Here is a 20,080-nt window from a genome sequence, read left to right as displayed (position 1 = left end):
AGAACTAGGTCCTGCTCAGTGGGCACCCCTCTATGCCTGCGGGGGGTGGGGGTGGGGCTCTGCTGGCCACATGATGTGGCCAAGGGCAGGACGGGGCAGGGGATACCCTGGAGGTGGGTTCAGGTGGAGGACCCGGAGGCACAGAGAGGAGGGGCAGCTGCCCAGGGAGGAGTCACCGAGCCCAGGGCTACTCTTGCAGGGACGCCCAGAAGGGGCCCAGAGGGAGGGGCCAGCCTCTCACCCCTCGGTCAGGGAGGACTCGGCCGGGCTGGGGGGCACCCAGCAGCTCTGGCCTTAGAGTTCCACGCTGGGGATGATGCTGGAGGGAGTTTCCTCCTCTAAGGGGCAGGGCCTGGGGAGACCCCAGCTCCTCCCAGCTGTGTCCACTCCAAAGGGTTGAGTAGGCACGGGAGGTGGCCTGGGGGGGGAGCCTGGACCCTGGCCTGCAGAAGGCTGAGGGCCAGGCAAGAAGTGCCACTGCTGTTACTGGAGGTGTCCCCTCAGGCGGTGGCAGTGAGGCTCTAAGGAACCACTGGACGGTCTGCAAGCAGTGCCTCCCTCTCCCTGCACCCAGCCCTCTCCCAGTTCATTCTCAGCCCGGGGAGAAGTGGGGGCCGGGCCTGAACTCTCCCAGCCTCCAGCCCTCAGCTGTCGCTCCTGACTGCTGTCCCTGGCCTGGCCTAATGGTCGGTCCCTGTGAGGGCTGGGGAGGCCTGCTGGCCAGCTGCCCTCACACGTGCCCTTCAAGCACACTGCCGCCTGTGGCCCAGGCCCCGCACATACAGTGCGTCCTGCACGCCACTCCCTTCTCCTCTCTGCCCTCAGCCCCAGGACCGCACCCCTCCAAGCCCGTGGACTGCCACCGCCCCCCGTTAGTATCTTTGACGCTAGTTCTGCAAGTTAAAGCACAATGCACCGATCACCAGGATAAAAGGGTGGCCCCTGCGTCTGTCTGGAGGCCAAATCAAGGAACACCAGCGCGTCTGTTTGTCCTACAGATGAGATTTCCCCTCATTAAGTTGGTTTCACCATCTCACTCTTTCCCGAGTATCCACAGCTCGGGTGGCGGGGTGGGGTGGCCTGGCCTGTGGGGCAGAGGCAGAGGTGCTTAGCGGGGGCTTCCTGGGCTTTGGAGAGGCCTGTGCTCATGGTCCCTGGCCCACCGTGTACTCTGCACAGGGCTCCCTCACCTGCCTGCACCTCCACACCCTGGGGAGTACGGACCCCAAGCTCAAGGGCTGAGGTCTAGGGACTCCTGGTGTGGGAATGACTGAGCAGGCTTGCCTCTGCCCTGACACCCTGCCCGGCACCCCACGACTCCCCAGAACCCCATGTGTGCCCCTCCTGGCAGAGCCCTCTCAGGACCTGGCTGCCTAGAGCACCCCCATGTCTCTCAAGGCCCAGGAGACCCCAGGGGCCACCCAGTCTGGCCTAGGGGCCTGACACTCTGTGGATCCCTCTGCCCCCCTGGGCTCTGAGTTCTGGTCCCTCCCCCAGCTCCACTCTGGGAAGGAACCCTGGCAATTCCCTTGATATTCCCCTTAGGAACAGAGGTCAGGGGACACTCCCAGTGAAATCACAGAGACCAGCAGAGAGAGCAGGCACCACAGGACATTTATTTGCAGCTGGCAAGTGCCAGGCCACCTGGGGTCAGGGCATGGATTGGCCCTCACATGGCTGCCGGCTGGGCAGCCGGGGAGACACTGGCCACCAGTAGGTGGGAGGGTGCCAGGGTGGAGGGACAGACCCTCTCGGCCCCAGCACTGGTGACACTGCCCCCGCATCCTCCAGGCTTCTCAATGGGGCTCAGTGCCAGGCCCGGGGGCCCGTGCCTCCAGAGTCATGGGGAGGGATGTACTAAAGGGGGTCGAGGCACATCTGGTTGGGCATTTGGCATCGTGGCCCAGCCCGGGGCCTGGGCAAGGTGGCCCCGGGGGAGGTCACCGGAACGTTCAGGGAGACTGGACCATGCGCTTGTGGGTGTCAAAAACGTAACGCTTGAAAGACAGGCTGAGGGCCACGTGCTGTGTGGGCTCGGGCCGCTCTGCCCCCTCCTCCTGCTTGGCTGCCTCCCCTCGTCCGGCCCGGCCCCGCTTCTTGAGGGTGGGCGTCAGGATCTTCTTGGACTCGGGGCTGAGGCCACCTGCAAGGCACAGAAAGAGAGCCTGTTAGCCTGCTGCTCCCTAGCCTGCCCCCTCACCGGCCCGGATGGGCACACACCTGAAATAGCACATCTCCAAGTCCCCTTCTCCCAACTCTGCAACACCCTCATGCCCGCCGAAGCTGAGCCAGGACCCCCGTGCCACCTTGGCAGGCTCGCCCCCTTCTACCTCCTTCCCCAGCCAACGGACCCCTGAGGCCTATGGTCCACTCTGCCACCTAAATCCCTGCATCCTGGCCCCTCCCCGCACCACGCTAGTCCACGGCAGGTCTGTCCAGCTTGGAGCTCAGCAGGGCTCCCTGCCTCCGTTTCCCAGTCCCTTGCCCACCCATGCACTCTGCACTCAGGCTCCAGTGGGGATCAGCCCCACACTTGGTGGCCATGTCCTTCTCCTGCTCTACATGGTCCTGCTGTCTCCCAGAGCACTCACATTAAAACACATGCACTGAAGCTTGACTTTGAGGCTCCCTGGGCTAGTAGTTCTCCAGCTGCCCCTGGGGATCCATTCTCTGCTCCTCTGTGTGCCTGGGAGGCTGGCCTCTGCAGAAGGCATATGGGCTCCTGTGGCCCTCTGGCTTCTGGTTGGGTCCAGCCAATGGGAGCCCCAGTGGATCAGAGGACAAGAGGGGAGAGCAAATGGGGTGACGATCCCTGCTCCCTAAGACCGGAGCTCCTGTTGGGGGTCCTTCCCCCTGGGCTCTTGCACACGCTGTCCCATGCAGGGTGGGGGTGGCCTCTACTCCTTCCCACCACATCTTACCGGCTCCTTTCAACCCCCCTCTGGCCACTCCCTCCACTGCATACAGCGTACAGACTTTATATTCACTCCCTCCGGACAAACGATTAAGTGGAAATCAGTTTCCTGCTGACAACCCTGACTCAGACCAACCCCAACTCTTCCGGCCCCTTCACCCACTGCTTTTGCGCTTTCCCTGCGGCCCTGAGGAACACACGACTGTCCCTGGGCTCCCCGGCGTCACACTTGTGGGCCTCTGCAAATGCTGTTCCCTCTGCCTGGGACGCCCTTCCCCTCCTTGCTAATGGGAAGAAACCCTGCTCATCCTTGAACAGCAGGCTTGCTCTGGGGCTCGTCTGTATGAAGAAACTGCTTGGTCGTACCATGGTGCGGCCTCTTCAGGGGCTGCTGGCCAGGACGAGCACTCGGCTGCCTCGAGCATAGGGGCCGAGGCTCCGGCTCACCTGAGGCTGTGGTCAGACCTCAGACTGGCCTGGCACAAGCAGAGCTCCCTGGGGCAGGCGTTCACCCTCTGAGGCCGCTCACGACCCCACTGGGGGAACCTGGGGGGAGCAGACTGGCAGGGCTGTTGGGGGGTGAGCTGAGGGGGCACCGTGAGACTTGCATGGGGCAGGGAGGCCCAGCGGGCGGCAGCTCCTGGAGCGGCTACGGGGAGAGCTGGGTCCAACCCTTCTTCCCCTGGGGAGAGGCCAGTGGGGTGGAGTCCAGCCTACACTGTGCTTGCTAAAAGAGGGGTCCTGGCAGGCCTGTGTCCCCCAGAGAGGGCACTTACTTCTAATAGGCACAGAGGGGTCGCATCAGCCAGTGGACCCAGAGGCCGGGTGTCTAGAGCTGGTGGGAAGTTGGGGGTAGGCACCAGGCGGAGGGCTCCCCTCCCTGCATGCCCCGGGGCGCCCTGATCTGCATCTGCCAGCACGTGAAGGGCGTCCTCCTTTGCCCCAGTGCTGGCTGGGTGCCAGCTGTCTGCCTGAGACGAAAAGGCAGATGTGCAGCTCTGGAGGACCTTTGCACATCGTGTCTTAACCAGCTGGGGGCTCTGGGCGGTAGCGGTGGGTGGATTCTTCTGGCTTAGACCAGGCACTCATGCATGCTTGCTGAAGATGTCAGCAAGCCCTTCATCTTACAGATGAGAAGACAGAGGGCCCCATGGAGGGCTCCTCCAGGCCCCACAGAGGGTCTGGAAGAGCGAGGATTTGAACTCTGGGCTTGCTTCTGATGGCAAATGCCGGCCAGCCCGGCTCTCAGTGGGGGTACCCCTTAAGCAGACGCCTGAAAATGGTTGTGCAGGGGACCATCAGCTGTGGAGCATCCTGTACTGGCCCTGCAGTTCCCTGATGTTCAGAAAGGTGGCCAGGAGGCTGCTTGAAGGGACACGGTACAGTCTGTTGGGGAAGTTCTGCCTCCTCCATGAAGGACTCTGTCTCCCTGTCCACAGGCCTCTCAGAGCCTGCACCACCTGCATTGCCCAAGAAGGCTGGGACTTGTGGCCAATGTGAATGGGGCTCTGGGACGCTAGGACCCTGTGGGGCCCCTAGCATGGGGAGCCACCCTCTGGCTGCGCAGCATGGTGTCTGATCACAGGCCCCACACCCAGCTGGTCTGCGTGCCTCTGGGATGGGGTGTGGGAATGGCCCCGGGCCAGGCCCCCAAGCAAGCACCAGGCCTGCAGGTATCTGCCTCCCTGAATCGGAGTCCTGGCTTTCCTTCTGCAAACAGAGAAGGTGGCTGGCACCAGACCCTGACAAATGGCATGGGCGGCCCGTCTCCCTGTGGTGCCAGGAGGTCTGATGGCTGAAGAGGCGCGGGGCTCCCCGGCGTCTGCGCCGGGCTGGGGAGACAGGCGTGGCCCAATCGGCGGTCCATCTCGCCCGCGCTGGCTCTCATTACACACGGTGCATACCTCACACGGCCCAAAGCAGGCAGAGCCAGAAAATCTATCTGGCACAGGCAAACATGCGGCCGTTTAATTGCTCTACTGAGATGGTCAGGCTCCTTTACCTCTGCTCCATTTGGGGTGGCCTGGACACAATGCCCAGAAAGCCTCCCCAACATGGGCCTGTTCTCTGGTGCTGCCGAAGCTGTTGGATTTGCGGAAAACGTCGCTGGGAGCTGCTTCGTTTTGCAGTGGCTTTTTCCTCCCCTTAGCCAAACAGCCAAAGCAGGGAAATGAAGGGCAGGTCAGGGCGTCGGGGGTCGGAGCTGCTGCCCACCTAATCGCCGGGCTTCTCCCAACCTGCCCCTGTGTCTTTCAGTGAAAAACGCTCACAGGAGGCTCTAGGACTGGAGATGACAGCGGTGAACACGCAGACCAGGGCCTGGCCCCCACAGAGTTTACTAGTCCGAGAAGAGGCAGAGGGGAAACAAGCCAGCAAGATGATCCAGATAGCCACTGAGGCCATCAAGGAAGCAAAAGTGCTGTGTCACCAGGAGGGGAGGATGGCCAGGTCGCTTGCACCCAGGGCAGGCTTTTCTGAGGAAGAGTTCTGAATGGGGACCAAGTGACAGGGACTGGCCGCACGCAGACCTGGGCAAGGGTCTGCATGCAAAGGGAGTCTGAGTGCTGGGTGGGAATGAGCGTGACGCTCGAGTATGGATGAGGACGTGTGGCTACATGCTGGTGGGGCCACAGGGTGACCGCAGCTTACCGAGTCCCCATAGTGCTCCCTGTGTGCCAGGCTCTTCGGGAGCCCAAATCAGGGAGGGTCCCAGGGACCTCTGGGGGCTCAGAGTGGTGAGGGATGTCCACCCGCCCAGCATCCACCAGGGCTCCCCACACTTCCTGTGTGCCCTGGGGATACAGAGGCAAGCAGGACGGTCCCACTCTCACAGAGCTACCGTCCTCTCTTAGGGACCTCCCCCTGAAGCACCCTCGAGAGGCCCCATGGGTTGGGTAGCCATGTGTCGCCCCTCCTGGGATGGCCCCTGACGTTGGGAGCATGTCTGGAGCTCCTGGCCTCTGACTTCTGCATCCCTCTTCTTCCACCCGAGCTGGCCTGCATTGTGTCTCTGAACTGTCCCCCTCACCTGACACACCAGGTGCATTCCCACCTCAGGGCCTTTGCATTCACTGGTTCCTCTGCTGGCAGATCTGCCCCAGGAGTTCCAGTGGCTCCCAGGCCCGCCTCCTTCTAATTGCTGTGCAAATGACACCTCCTGGTGAGGCCTTCTTGACCACTATCATCCCCTCCTGCCCCAACCCCCCCACCCAGTTATTTTTTTCCAATAGCTATTATCACCTTCTGACATACTGCTGTTAAGTTCCTCATTTTGATGTCTGTTCTCTGCCCCTGCTGTATGCACGTCCTACCACGGCAGGGATTTTTGTCTCTGCATGCACCGCTGCAAGCCCAACACCTAGAACACTCCCTGGCTCACGGGAGGGGCTCAAAGAATACTACGAATGAAAAGTGCTGGAAGAGACCCTCTGAGACCCTGCTGGGTGAGCACTGGCTACTAAGCTCCCCAAATGGTCACCACATGGACCCAGCCACCTACTTCTAGGCATTCCGTCCCAATAAGCAACCTGAGATTTGTATACACAGATGTCACTACGCGTGTGGGCACTTGACCCCCACAGCCCAGTGTGGAAGAAACTGAGGCCCGGGAGAGTGACAGGCCCCAGGTCACACAGGTCTGGAGAGGCAGAGCTGGACTTGTGAGGCTACCCGATCCCAAGGTCTGTGTGCACCACAGAGGAGGTGCGTTGGCCTGTGGAGTTACAAGGGTGCTGAGACCCGTGGGAGGGCAGTCAGGACGGGATTGGCATGCATTTGCTGCGGCAGAATATTCTGGGAGATGAAGTGACACCTGAGAAGAGTTCACAGTTACACAAAGGCAAACTTAAAAATTAACTGAAAAAAAAAAAAAAGAAAAAAAAAGAAAACGCCACAGGAATACAAATTTGTTGGAAGAGTTCTGCTCTAACTCTGGGATGCAGAAAGAAAGACTCGAAGACTATCCACTAGGCCGTCAGAGATCGGGGGTAAGTTACAGGCGATGCTCTTCTTTCTACTTTTCTCCACTTCCCGAGGTTAATACGTGAGCCTGGGTGCTCATGGGGCCATCTCCTATGGGCCATTTTATGGCCTCCTGCACCCAGGCCCAGAGGAAGCGGAGAGCGGCCCAGTGCAGTCTGGCTGCTGAATGCACGGCCACACGGGGAGGCAGCGGGGAGGGAGGAGGGCTCCAGGGGGGCGGGCAGGGGAGGCTGGGGAGGCTGGGGAGGTGGCTGTCACCCCGGGCCAGGTCTCGTCTCCACGTCCTGGTTAAGACCGCCGTGGGCCAGGAAGCTCACTGCCATCTCCGGGCCAATGGCGTCGTCTCTGCAGTAATCCGGCCCCGTGAAGGACGAGCTGAGCACCACCTCAGGCCATACTCATGGCTCCTTTGTGGCCACTGAAAGCCCAGGGTTTCTGACGCTGCTGCCGCATCAAGGGCAGTAACTGGAAGGCACAGGCTTAGGGTATCACTCTCCACAGCCTCCTGAGGGTCTGCTCCTTGCTCCCCAGCCTTGCTGCCCTGTCCCCCGGGGGGCCTCCTCCCGGGTCCTGCTCCCCCCGTGGAGGGGCTGCTCAGAGGCACATACGGAGCTCTGGGCTCCAACAGGACAAAGTCTATGGCCTTGCCTGGCATCCAAGACCCTGGGTCATCAGGGTGTACCTCCCTCTACGCCTCACCCTCTGCTTCCTCTCACTCCCGTTCGGCTTACACTCCAGCCCGCAGAAATCAAGCAGGGCCTCCGACGACTTCCCTTTGTCTGGAACGCTCCTCCACGCCTTTCCTGTCTGGCTGACGCCTACTCTGCCACTGTCTCTGTCAGAAGGCTTTCCCTCACCTGCCCCAGCGGAGCAGATTCCCTCCTGGAACCCTACTTGGCATGACGTTTGCCTTTTTTTTTTTGGAGAGAGGGAGCACGTGTGTGTGTGTGTGTGTGTGTGTGTGTGTGTGTGTACATGTGCACATGCGTAAAATGGGGGAGGGGCAGAGGGAGGAGGCGGTGAGAAAGAAAGAAAGAGGGAGAATCTTAAGCAGGCTCCATGCTCAGCGTGGAGCCCGACACGGGCCTGAGATTACGACCTGAGCCGAAATCAAGAGTCGGACGGACATCTAACCAACTGGGCCACTCAGGCGCCCCAATGTTTGCTTTCTGCATCCATCTCCCGGGTGGCCTGTTGGGGGGACTGCCTCTTCGGTGCTGGGCACAGGGCCTGGCAGGCGGGCTCAGGGAGGGTGCGCCAGGTGAAGGCAAAGGGAAGGAGCAGTCTCGCCCAGGTGTGCAGCGCAGCGGAAGTGAGAGAAACGCTTCCACAGAGCCTGTGCCTCCAGACTAGGAAATACCTGTCTGCAAGGTCATGGCCCAGGAAGCCCAGGCTCAGACAGCAGGCCCCCTGCTCCATGTGAGCGGGAACGTGGCTCCCTACCTGGCAGGGTGGGCACAGAGCTAAATGAGCTCCGTGTGTGAAGTTCACACCGTGGCCGTTGCTCCACAGGGAGACCTCTCTGCTCCTTCTCCCCAGACCTCAGGATTCCCGGAGCTGGGCTGCCCGATCCATTCTCCAACAAGCCCAGCCTGGGATGCGGTGGGGGCGGGTCGGCCTGACCTCGGGGTGACGCTGCTAGCCGTGGCTTTCCTTGGGGACACTCTCCCAGGGCCGGGCTGGCCTTTCTCACCCAGTGCCAGCTCCACACAAAGGCACAGTGGGCTGGAGGCTGCTGGGTCTTGGCTTGGGCCGGGGGTAATCAGGGAAGAATGCGGGAAGCACAACAGTTTCCCAAGCCCTGGCCGCGGGTGCCGCCCTGACATGGCCATCAAAGGCCGGCAAATTGCCTCCAATTGCTGGCGTCGCTTTCATGTTGGGGGCCAGACTGGAAGAAGGGCCTCCACGCTGGTGGGCGGCCTGCACCCCCCAGTGGGAACTGAGCCCTTGCAAGCAGCTTGGGGTCAGTGGCCCCCTCGGTGGCCCCGTGGGGCTGCAGCCAACTCCAGCCGCCCCAGCTTCCCCTCCTAGAACAAGCAGCTTTGGAAAGAGCCGAAATGACAGGGCAGAAAGAGAGCCGGGGTAAGGGGTGGTGGCGGGGGGGCGGAGGGGGGGGAGCCCTTTTTAGGGTCAGTATCCTGGTGATGACAGAAGGGCTGGGGAGCTCAGAGGGACATGCCTGGCAAGCTGGGCTGGGCTGACATATGGGATGGCCGAGACGGATGGCCACAGAGGGCCTTGAATCCAGCCAGGTCCTGAGTCTAGACTGGATGCTTGGCCTGGGAACAAGAGGGGCTGCCCAAAGGAGGGGACCTCTGTCAGCGAGGTGACCCTGAGCAGCGAGGCTGAGGTCCTTCAAACAGCATGGCTGCACCGTTACCCAGTGGGATCCACCGTCAAACTTCACCTGAAGAAAGGCATCTCTGCATGCCTGCCCTGTTAACGAGGCTGCCTTGCACAGGTCACAGGTGGTCACAGGAGGTACGCGTGGCACAGTGCCTGATGAGACCTCTGATGTGGCTAATGTGGTGGCTTGTGCAGGATGTGCTGCTGAGGGCGAGGCTGGAGGACAGTCTAGCTGGGAGTGGGCTGCAGGGGGTGGGGAGGGCACAGAAACCGGAGGCGGACTCGGCCAGGGCGGTAGTGGCCATGAAACAGGGCGGGGCCCTGTTGTGTCCAATTGGCACAGGGCTGTTGCTGCCACCCCATCCTGCAGGGACATCGAGGTGCAAGGACTTGCCCGCGGCCCTGCTGTAGCTGGTGGTGGAGCTGAGATTGGAACCCAGATCCCTCTGCCGGCCAGTGGCCCAGGATGGCGTGGGCCCTGTACAAGCTTAGCTCCGACAGCACCAGTGGAGAGGAGAGGCCCAAGGAGGACAGGCCTGGTTTTCAGCGCAAGGCCCAGAGGCGAGCTGGTGCTGGGAGGGCCTAGCGGGTTAGGGAGAGCCTGGCTGGCCACAGGAGCCAATAGGAAGGTTGCAGGGGAAGAGAGGAGAGAATGGCTGAGAGGGACAGCCCTTGGGGACACCAGTCGGCTGGCTCCCTTTGCTGGGGCCCCTGACCTCATCTGTGAGAGGTGCTGGTGACTGTGGAACCCTCCCGCCATCTCTTTGTCAGCCCTGGTTTTCCACATTTATCCTTGGGAGCGGAAGCCTTTAACGTGCTGCTTGGGGCTGGGAAAGCTGCCTGGTTTTCTCTCCTTTCTCTTCCTGCTATGGATCCCGTATGTAAACAAAGATGCAATTTGCTTTAAAAAGATAAGGTGATTAAGTTTTTATCAGACATGTACTCCGCTGTCCCTGCAACAAAGGGAATTAGGGGAAGGCGGGCGACAGAACAGGCCCTTTATTGGAACTGCGCTTTCTGAGGCTCTCGAGCGCACACTCGATGGGCTCCACGCAGCCCCTTTGATTGGGTGGAGGCGAGGCAACGGGCGCCCACACCCCCATTTTGATGTCTTAATGTTGCCTAATTCCTCCTTTAATTTATATTAAGCTTCTTAACAGCAATGATGAATTCTTCAAAAACAAAAAAGGACCCTTTGCACAAATCTTTCCCACACCGTGTAAATTGAAATTATAATGTAGTCAAGCCTTTGGAGATTGGGGGTGCGCGGGGAGGGAAAACCAGTGCATTATGTGGAAGGAAGGACTTTAAGGCAAAAACAAAGCCGTTCTGAAAAAGGCAATGACTTGGTCTCAAGAATCAGAAGCTCAGTTATTAGAGGGGCAGCCCAGGAGGAGGAAAGTTCCCTGTCATTCAGGGGGACAGTGAGGGGGCCGCTGGGGTGGGGTTGGGGGCGTTCTGAACTACCCAACACCATCCACTGTTGGCTCCCACCTGTTCCTCACAGGGGCGGCCCAGCACTCACCTGGGGCAGGGCTTCATCCCCCTAAAGTGGCTGTGGGGGGTCACTGAGGCTTATAGTCCCAGTAGCCAGGGGCTCCACATCCCATCCAGGTCATGCCTGGTGTGCAGCCCAGAAGTTCAGGTAGGGTTCAAACCTCTGCTTGACTCTGAACAGCCCCAAGTGGGGAGCCCGCTCCTTCCCAAGTGGGGAGCCCGCTCCTTCCCAAGTGGGGAGCATCTCTGATGGCTGGCCTTGTGCTCCATGGGGGCCCCTTCCCTCAGTGTTCCTCCAGGCCCTGGCGGAGGGCCTGGCACTAGGGCCTCAGGCACTGGCCTCTGGGCATGAGCCACCAGGCTGCTCTCCCACCAGCTCCTTCTGATCTGCCTGTCGCCGAAGAGATGTTTCCAGAACAAAATCCTGATCATCCCTCCCAGCTCAGAATCTTCCGCCATTCCTCAGGCAGGTGTCCAAATTCCTCCAGCTGGCTCCCCACCTTCACCACTCAACCCTACACAGCCCCCAACCCATCACAGGCCCTTTGCACTCACCCCTGCCTGGGAGCCCCATCACACCCATTCACAGGCCTCACAACTCACCCCTGCACAGGGCTCCCCACTCACCCTACCCTGGCTCTGTACTGGTGTTCCCTCATCTTGGGGTGACTCACAACACTCGTCTACCTGGCAAACCTCACTCCTTTGGTTTTTCAGCAAAAGTTTTAGCATCTTGGCTTGGCCTTCTCTGCTACCTTCCAGGCCTCTATCCTCCAAGGGGACCAAGGCTTTCCACAAGTGGACCACGTCTAGACCCTGTGTCCTCAGGAGACAAAGTGCGGCCTGCAGCCGTGGCCAGCAGCCCCAGGAAGGGGGACTATCGGTGACCTAAGCCTGCTCCCACTCTGCCTCGTCTGCCAGTGGGCTGGGCCCTGGCGGCTGGCTCTCTCCCAAGGATGACCGTCCCCAGGGGGTCAGGGCTCACCCACCTGACCGTCTGGTTCCTAATCATCCTCTCACTGCTGGACAGCCAAGTCAGGCCCTGTCAGTTCACAGGAGGCTTGGGGAGCAGGAGGCCGGGCAGCTGGGCTGCTAGAGGAGGCAGGAATGTGCACTGGCCCTTTCCTCCAACATGTCCCGTATGCCCAGATCTAGAGGCCGGCTCCTCAGCACCCAGGGGGCCTGGACCCCAGTCCCAACCCCTGGGCTCACATTCCCCGTCAGCACAGGCGGTACAACCGCGTGGGTGTGCCAGGCACGGTCGGGGGGCGGGGGGGCTGCGGGTGTTGGTGGCTGCGACCTGGGGATGGAGCTGAGCTGCCTCGGAACGGCAATTTCCAGAAGGGGAGCCTAGACAGCAGTGTTCCCAGGGACTCCTTCTGGCTGGCCCTCTGGGCTGAGGTTTGAAGTCTCTAGGTGGGGAAGGCTGGCTGGAGCTTAGGGCCCAGGTCTGCCCTGGGGGGAGGGAGGGAGCAGGGGTGAGGCAGGCTTCGAAGGTCAGTGGCTGGGTAGGGGACTGGCTAGGTCGCTTTGCCTCTACTTCTGCCACCACTATCATAGGGACTGCTTAGCTAGTGTCCTTGTCAACATACCTTCCAGCCAGGTGGGTTCAGACAGCATCTCATTCAAGCCTCCAGACATCCTATAAGTCACTTTGTAGGCAGGGAGGTGGCTGCCCAAAGTCACACAACAGTAAATGGGGAGTAGCACTTTACATTCGAGCCTGTGGCTTTACACAGCTGCCTATCCTGCTGCAGGCCTGGGAGTCTGGCTATGGGCCTGGCCACCCCAGAGCCCTGCTGCTTCTCACTGGGAACAAAGCAGCAGGGACAGCAATGCCTTGGGCAGGGGGGCCTAGGGGGCTACTACCCCTGAGGGTGGGGAGGAGATGGCAAAAGGCAAGGGCATTGACATGACTGGGGGACCACCCTGACTTGGGCAGCAGGCACCTCTCACCCGGCACTCCCAGGCCAGGGCAACCAATGTGGGCTGGGCCAGGTGGGGGACCTTGTCTCCAGAGACTTCCAGGGATGAGGCCTCACGTGCCTCTATGTTCTGGATTCCAGAGGTGGGGGGGGGGACACTGCTGGAGCTTGGCCACTGCCTAGGCAGACTCTGAGAGCGGTCTTAATGGCAGAGAGGGGGTCTGAAGTAGAAAGCCCATCTTGTGTGAGGCAGGCCTGGCCCAAATGGCCCCAAAGATGGGCTCTGGCCAGTTATGGATAATGCTGAAAACACCACCAATGGTCACCCTAGCTAACGTTCACTGTGCCTTTCTTACGTCCTGTTCGTACGGCTTCTCCACTCCACAACCGCTCCCTGGGGGTTGGCTCTATTTATACACAGAGGCACAGAGAGAGCCAGTACGTGCCCAAGGCCACACAGTGAAGATGTGGTAGGCTGAGCTCAAACTTGCAGTCTGGCTTCCGAGCTGGACTCTCCTCTGCTGCATTGCGTCAGAGGTGCACGGTGGGGCCACCCTCCGGCACTGGTCCTGGTCCCCAAGACCTCTGTCATGGGTGGACATGAGCTCGTTTCCCTGACTGTTACTCTGTGAGGGCAGAGACTAGATCCCAGAGCCTGTCTCAGCGTCTGGCCAGGGAAGGATCAGACAAGCACTTTTCCGTGTCTCAACCTGCTCAAGGAGGGTACAGTATTCACTCCATCATTCAGAGACACTGAGGCCCAGGGATATGAAATGATTCGCCTGAGGTCACACAGTCAGTGGCAAACACGGGCTCATCCATCCTCATTGCTACTCGAATCCCAAGTTCTTTTCCAGGTAGCTAGAGGAAAGGGGTCGTCGCCCTTCTTCAGACAGCACTGCAGAACGCCACTGACAGTGAGCCATGCACACACACGCGCACGCACACAAGCACACAAGTCTCTGGACCGAGAACCCCCCGAACGGGCAGGATCCATTCCCCTCAGTAGGGTCTGTTTAGCAATCGGAACACAGTGGCCGCTGAGACAGTCTCAGGTAATCGCCGGAGGGCAGTGACCAGGCCAGGGAGCTTGCCTAGAGACAGGCTTCCGTGAGAGCTGTGCGGGGGGGGGGGGGGGGGGGGGCGGGCGGGGGATGGTGGGCAGAGACAGAGCTGAGTCCATGGCCCAGGACTGGACGCCAGGCCTTGGGAAATGGGGGCCTCACCGCCCTGCTCTGAGCTGTGGTGTCCTCCTCAGTCAGGATGAGGGATGACGGGAGTAAGGCTCACGGCAGTAGCTGCTTCCAGGAGATCAAATGCTGTTCCCGGACTCTCCCCAACCTGCCCCTCCACGCAAAGACAGTGATTCGCCTCTCCTGCAGGTGCCCTCCTGCATGGCCAGCGTCTGGAGGCCAGCTGTGGGGGAGGAGCACGCTTCCTGGTGGCCCCCACGGAGACTGTCCCCACCACCGAGGGAGCTGAATTTTAATGCTCCAAACACTCACTCCCTAAACGTGTACACTCTTTAACAGCAGTTAATCTTCAATTAAAATACCTAGAGCAGAAACTAAGATAACTGGTTTAAAAGGTAGAGCTTATTGACAATAAAAGTCTTCTTCATATTGCTTTTCTTTAGAAAAAAAATTCCACATATTAAAAATGTCATTTTTATGACTTGGGGGAAAAAAAAAAAACCTCATCCAGAATAATGAAGGCGAACAAAGGCCCTGGGAGCAGCCATCTTCCAGGGTCCATATGTGGCGTCCTGATTACTGTATCAGCCCCGTTTGCAGAGTGGAGGGAGAGGCGGGCGGGCTGGCTGTCCTCTCCAGCCGACAGCGAAGGGCGGGCGGTGAGCTTCGCTGGTCCCTATCCACACTCCCGATTTGACAGCTGCAGGCTCCAATGGTTTTACCCCCTCCCTGACCTGTGAAGACTGCAGCTGGGGTGAGCACAGGAGTGCCCCCCCCTCCACACAGACACACTGGGCCGTGGGCACACCCACAGCCCTTCTCAGGCAGATCCCAGGCCCGGCCGGTGGCTCTCAGGCCCCGGGGAGGCTGGTGTGTGTGCGGGGCGGACCCACTCACTCGGCATGCCAGCCACCCGTCACCCTGCCAACTCCCAGCATGCTCTCTGAGGCTGGATGTACCATTACTGTGTGCACGCAATGTCCATTTGATGGCTGTCTGCTGTGTGCATGGGGCACCAGACCCTGGGCTGGCTCCTGCCACCTGTACTCTCATGCCCACATGGCTGCGTGCGTCCCTAACGCCCAGCACAGGTACCTGCAAGTGGTGTCACTGCCCATCCCCTCCTGTATTTTACGCCATAACTGCCTCTCGGATCACTGGCCAGCGCTACCAGCCCTGGGGTTCTCTGCAGGCATGGTGGGGATCAGGTACCCTCCTCTGGCTCAGTGCTACCCCACGTGGCTGCTGATGGGCTGATGTGGACCCTCGTCCACCGGGAGGTGTTCTCCTTCTTCCAAAACACCATCTGGGGCTCTGCCCTGGGCAGGATTTAATCACGTTGTGGCCACAGGGCTCAGATCCTGCATCGTGGCCCGGTGGGGGGTTATTCTACATATGGGGAGGCTGCCCCTGAGTCTGGAAGAGTATACAGGCTTTGGCTTGGAGTTCCCCCATCCAGGTGTCCCTTCACCCTCAGGAGCCTGGGCTGCAGGGGGCCTGGGGAAGACTGGCCCAGGGCTGGAGACAGCACTAATGGATCTGAGCTGGTATCTGTGGGTGTCTCTGGGCCAGTATGAACACATGGGGGGGTTCCTATCTTGGAAGTGCAGCACGTATATCAGAGAACAGCTGTCATTGTGGCCCATTTCCCAGGCTTGGCCCTGCACCACAGTCAGCCATGGGAGGGTCACTGGGTCAGGAGTTCTGGGCTCTGCAGGGTACTTGGGAGATGGCCCCGTAAATCTCAGTTTCCATGTCTGTGAAATGGGCCAAACAATCCCCTGCTCTATCAGGGAGTGGAGAACAGCCCCTCGGAGAGGCTGTGAGCAGATGTTCATCAGACCTCCGGAGAGAGCCTAGCGTGGAAGGGGGGCCCCGCAGATGCACCCTGCCTCCCCCAGCCCTGGAAACAATGCTTTCTTCCTCTTTGTTTTATCAAGAAAAGTTTGTGGAAGCCTCAAACATCAGGTGCCTGTGCTCTTGGTAGTGAGCAGTGAGCTGTCGCACCCTGCTTTGTGTACACGGATGCACGTCTGCCACGTGTGTGGCCCTGTGTGGGTGTGACAGCAGGGGCTGAGGGGGCCCGAGGCTGGCTCAGAGGAAGACCCTGTCCTCTGAAGACCCTAACAGGCCAAGAGAAACCCAGGGGGCCAGGAGACAGCTAACACTGGCAGAGCCCAGGGGGAGAGGCTGGACCTGCCATCCCCTTCTCAGATCACGGCGCCCCCCACACCAGCCAAGGGCACTCGGAGCCCTGTAGGGAGCGAGCCTGGGCCAGGTACCCACAGCATCCTGTATCACCCTCCAGCAACCAGTCAGGTGGGCACAGGTGTGGTCACCCGTGTGGCCGGGACAGTGAAACTGAACAGAATGGCCCAGGAACTCAGAGGGTGAGCACACAGCCATGCTGGGTGGCGCCCAGAGCTGGGCAAGGTTGCAGAGTAGTGGGCACAGCATCTCAAGGTTGGGGGCATTTTGGGGGTTATCTTGGGAGGCCGTGCCAACCCAGGAGGGGTGGGGGCTCTTCGGTCTCTCGGGAAGACGGAGGAAGCTGGTGCCCTGAGATCTGTACAGCTGGGGACTGGAGACAACTTCGTTTCTGGATTTTTGGGAGCAACGAGCACACCGGCAGCCGCTGTTTCCCGAGATCAAAAGCGGCACAGGAGCTCGCCCAAGGCATGGAGTCCGTTCGCTCATTTATTCAGTCACGGTTCCTGAGTGCCAACTTGGTGTCAGGCATTGCACTGGGTGCTGGGCCTGGCAGAGCTCATGTTCCAGCAGGGAGACAGGCCGCTCAACCGAGTGAAAATGTCAGGTGTCCGTGCTGACGGTGCCTCGCAAAAGCGCCGAGAGCTTTGCTGCTTTGCAGACAGGGGCCGGTGGTCTCCCTAGGGGCCAGGCACGAGGGCCAAATGAACGAACATTCTGGTCAGGTTCCGGAACCTGACAAAAGGTCTTCACCCGCTGCTCTTGCTTCTCTGGTGGTCAGAGTTTTAACCCCTCTAACGTCCCCAGATGCAGAGAGAGGGGGACAAAAAGGTCCTAGAGGCCCCTTGCGTCTGTGACGAGTGGTCAGGAATTCCATGTGCCACCGTGCCAATCCTGCCGCTCTCCTGTCCCTGATTGTGGCCTCCCCCTGCCAAGGGGTCAAATCAGAACTGCGCAGGCTCCCACGGAGGCTGCAGGCCCCGACCTCTGGCCCCAGCCTGGCAACTTTCCACACACACACATACACATGCCGTGGGCTTCACAGTGGTCGATCCGGGGCCACTTGTCTCTCTCTGTCCCCCGCCTCATTCCTACCTCTCTTACCACACCTCCTCCACAGAGCAAGGGGAAGTGGGAGACGGAGTGAAGGAGAGCCAGAGGCTTCCACACGACGGCACTGTGGGGCACACCTGAGCCCGGGATGGAGCACCCAGCTCTTACTGGGCAGGAGTTCGGGCCCCTGCAATGAACAAGCCCCGTGCATTTGTCTTCATCATGACGTCGAAGTGGTAAGGCAATGTAAATCCCATCCGAGTTCTCTGAGGAGCCAGGAGAGCCCCCACTCCATGTTTTCACAAGGGAACTGACTCTCACGAGACATGGGTAGTTGTGAGGATACGAAGAAAATTTAGGCCCGGTGCCTTCTATGTATTTATTTTTTTCAAGTTTAGTTATTTCGAGAGAGAGACAGAGACAGAGACAGAGACACGAGGGGAGGGGCAGAGAGAGAGGATTCCAAGCAGGCTCTGCTCTGCCAACGCAGAGCCCGGCGCAGGGCTCAAACTCACGAACCGTGAGACCATGCGTGACCTCGGCCGAAACCAAGAGTTGCGCGCTTGACTGACTGACCCACCCAGGTGCCCCAGTGCCTTCTATTTTCAAGGGCAGTTATTGGGGGGGCAAGATACCTATTGTACCTGGCCTCCCTGACTCTAAGACCCCAACCCAGGTTTTCAGCACCTTGCTTGGGCCCACCCCCCTGAGCCACCCTACCCACCTGACTCGCAGCTCTGGCTGTTACAGCAGCAGGCCACCAATGGGGCAAAGAGGGTGGGACTGGATCCACATGGGCCGAGGCCTGATCACGAGCGTACTAGGTGCTTACTCTCAAGGTAGGCGGCTCACCTATTCTCTCATCTGTAAGACGGGCACAATCCCTATCCCACGGGGATGAACGCAAGCGAAGATGCGTGGTGTGGAGGAGGAGCTCCAGAAGTGCCCGGCTGGCTCTCCTTTCTGGCGGCCCTGATAACAAAGGCAAATGGCAGGGGCTCTGAGAAGTGCCTGGCCAGAGTCCTCATGGGACTCTGAACTCGGGATGCTGGCGGACTTGTCACAGCAGTGGGATGCTACGTGTGAAGGCTGACCCCCTGCCTGCCCGGTGCGTGGCGAGCCCTCCCCAAACACTGGCGGCTGGATTACTGCCCAGGTCAGCGGCCGTTACTTCAGGCACGCTGTGCGGTACCCCTGGTCACTCGGCCAGCTCACAGCCACCCCGGGTCAGATCAACTGGGCTCCAGATTCTGAGGGGGGACTTAGCCCGGACAAGCACCAGGCCCAAGGCTAGGCTCAGGCCATGTCAGACAGTTGGCGGGAGATGGGGCTCCTAGAGTTAATCCAACACTCCCCTCTCCTGAGGGAGAGCACGGCCTGCTCCCTGTCAGGGTGGGCCCGTGAAATCGCTGTGTCGAATGAAAACCAAAAGCCCTCCCGATCTTCCCGTAAGTGGGCCATGTGTATACGCTGGGGCCTCCTGTGACCGGGCAGCCAACCCCTTGCAGGAGTGTGGGGTTGGTTCCCAAGCTCCCGGGGTGAGGGATGGCTTTGCCACTGACCACCGTGTGACTCAGGATGGCCACATGAGCTCGATGGGCTGGCTCGTCGTCTAGCAACTAGGGCCGAATGGAATATGCGTCCCAGATGGCTGGGAGGGTGCCAGGTAGGAGCAGATGGTGGAGACCGCATGTGGGTTCGAAGCCCTCCGTGTCCCTGTTGGACAAGTATCAATCATCAGGTGGTGCTAACCCCCTTGCCACCAAAGCCCCTGTGCTCCCTCTGTAGATTGGGTTACAAATGACCCCAGCCTGCAGCTCCTCCCCAGTGGACCATCTCTCCAGTCCATTCAGTCAATGGACATAGCAAATGGCCTTAGCCCTCAGCTCCTGCCGGCCCCCCACACAGAAGGCCTTTCCCAGTCCCCTGCCTGGCTGACTTGGCCTCTAAGTGGCAGCTCAAGCTGACTGTCCTCTCTGGTTCCGCCTGCTCTGGGACGCGTCCCACTGTGCAGATAGGCTCCCAAGCTCCTGAGGGTTCTGATCCCACAATACAGAAAAGGGCGGTGTCAAGTGGACTGGGGAGATCCTGAAGATTGTACCGCAGACCATCAGCCCGGGGGATCCTCTGCCTTAAATCAGAAAAGCAGACTGGATGCCCCCCTACCCCCTTCCACTTTGTTTTCTAGACTGGGTTTCAAGGTCCTGCTGAAAGGGCATGGGCACCTAGACATGGCAGGGCTGTCCTCTCTCAGCTAGACACACTAGCCATGCCACGTGAAAACACACAGTCAATGAGGAGAAGCCTGGGTCGGGGGGCACTGCACTGCGGGGAGGCCAGGCCAGGCTGGTCCCTCACTGGGAAGCAGTGAGCCTGTGGTGGGTGCTCCTTCCAGCTCTCTCACCTCTGGATGAGTTCTGAGCTCTTGGGCCCGGTCTGCCAGCCCCCAGGGTTCCAGTGAAGCCCACTTCTGGCTTCAGCCACACCACTGGGGCCCACCCAATGTGCCCTGCACCACCCTGTTGGCTTTTCCAGCTACGTTGTGAGGGCTGCTACTCTGGACGCCTTCTGGAAAGACCCACGGCCCTTCTCAGTCTGCATTTGCCCGCGTGCCTTTGCAGAGCCTTCCCTCTGGGCTGTGAGTTCCTCGAGAGGTAGGACGGTAAGGCACTCACCACCTAGTCGCAGGCCCGCGCAGGGTCTGGAACGGGCATTTACTCGACGTCTACCAGAGCGTGTTGATTTGGTTCCCTGTTCTCATGGGGCTTACAGGGGTCACACCCAGCAACCACTGGGGGAACAGACCATAACATCAGAAGCTAACAAGTGCTATAGCTTTGCTGCTTATGTTCTTGTCTGAATGTGCTCTTCCATTAGTCTGTTTAGCTACAGCAACCCTATGGGGAAGTCCTATGATTTCTCCTAACTTGGAAATGAGGCAACGGAGGTCCAGAGAGGCGAAG

At 59.9% G+C, this 20,080-nt stretch overlaps 1 protein-coding gene across 3 annotated transcripts in view; it reads right to left on the bottom strand.

The window, feature by feature from the left end:
* Positions 1-1,593: 1,593 nt before the first annotated feature.
* The window catches only part of EEFSEC (eukaryotic elongation factor, selenocysteine-tRNA specific), a 252,616-nt gene continuing 234,129 nt past the window's right edge, over positions 1,594-20,080 (bottom strand). For 2 of the 3 annotated variants that reach the window (XM_025922542.2, XM_086697292.1), the window contains exon 7: positions 1,594-2,143. In XM_025922542.2, the coding sequence (XP_025778327.1) occupies positions 1,953-2,143 (191 nt within the window). In that variant the 3' untranslated portion in view covers positions 1,594-1,952. The remainder of the gene's footprint in view (positions 2,144-20,080) is intronic. The other variant, XM_086697291.1, reaches the window with a different exon arrangement.

This window comes from Puma concolor, chromosome A2, assembly GCF_028749965.1.
Source record: "Puma concolor isolate L17-30 chromosome A2, mPumCon1.1.hap2, whole genome shotgun sequence".
Lineage (NCBI taxonomy): Eukaryota > Metazoa > Chordata > Mammalia > Carnivora > Felidae > Puma > Puma concolor.
Note: the sequence above shows the minus strand (reverse complement) of the source record. Positions and strands in the feature narration are given on the sequence as shown.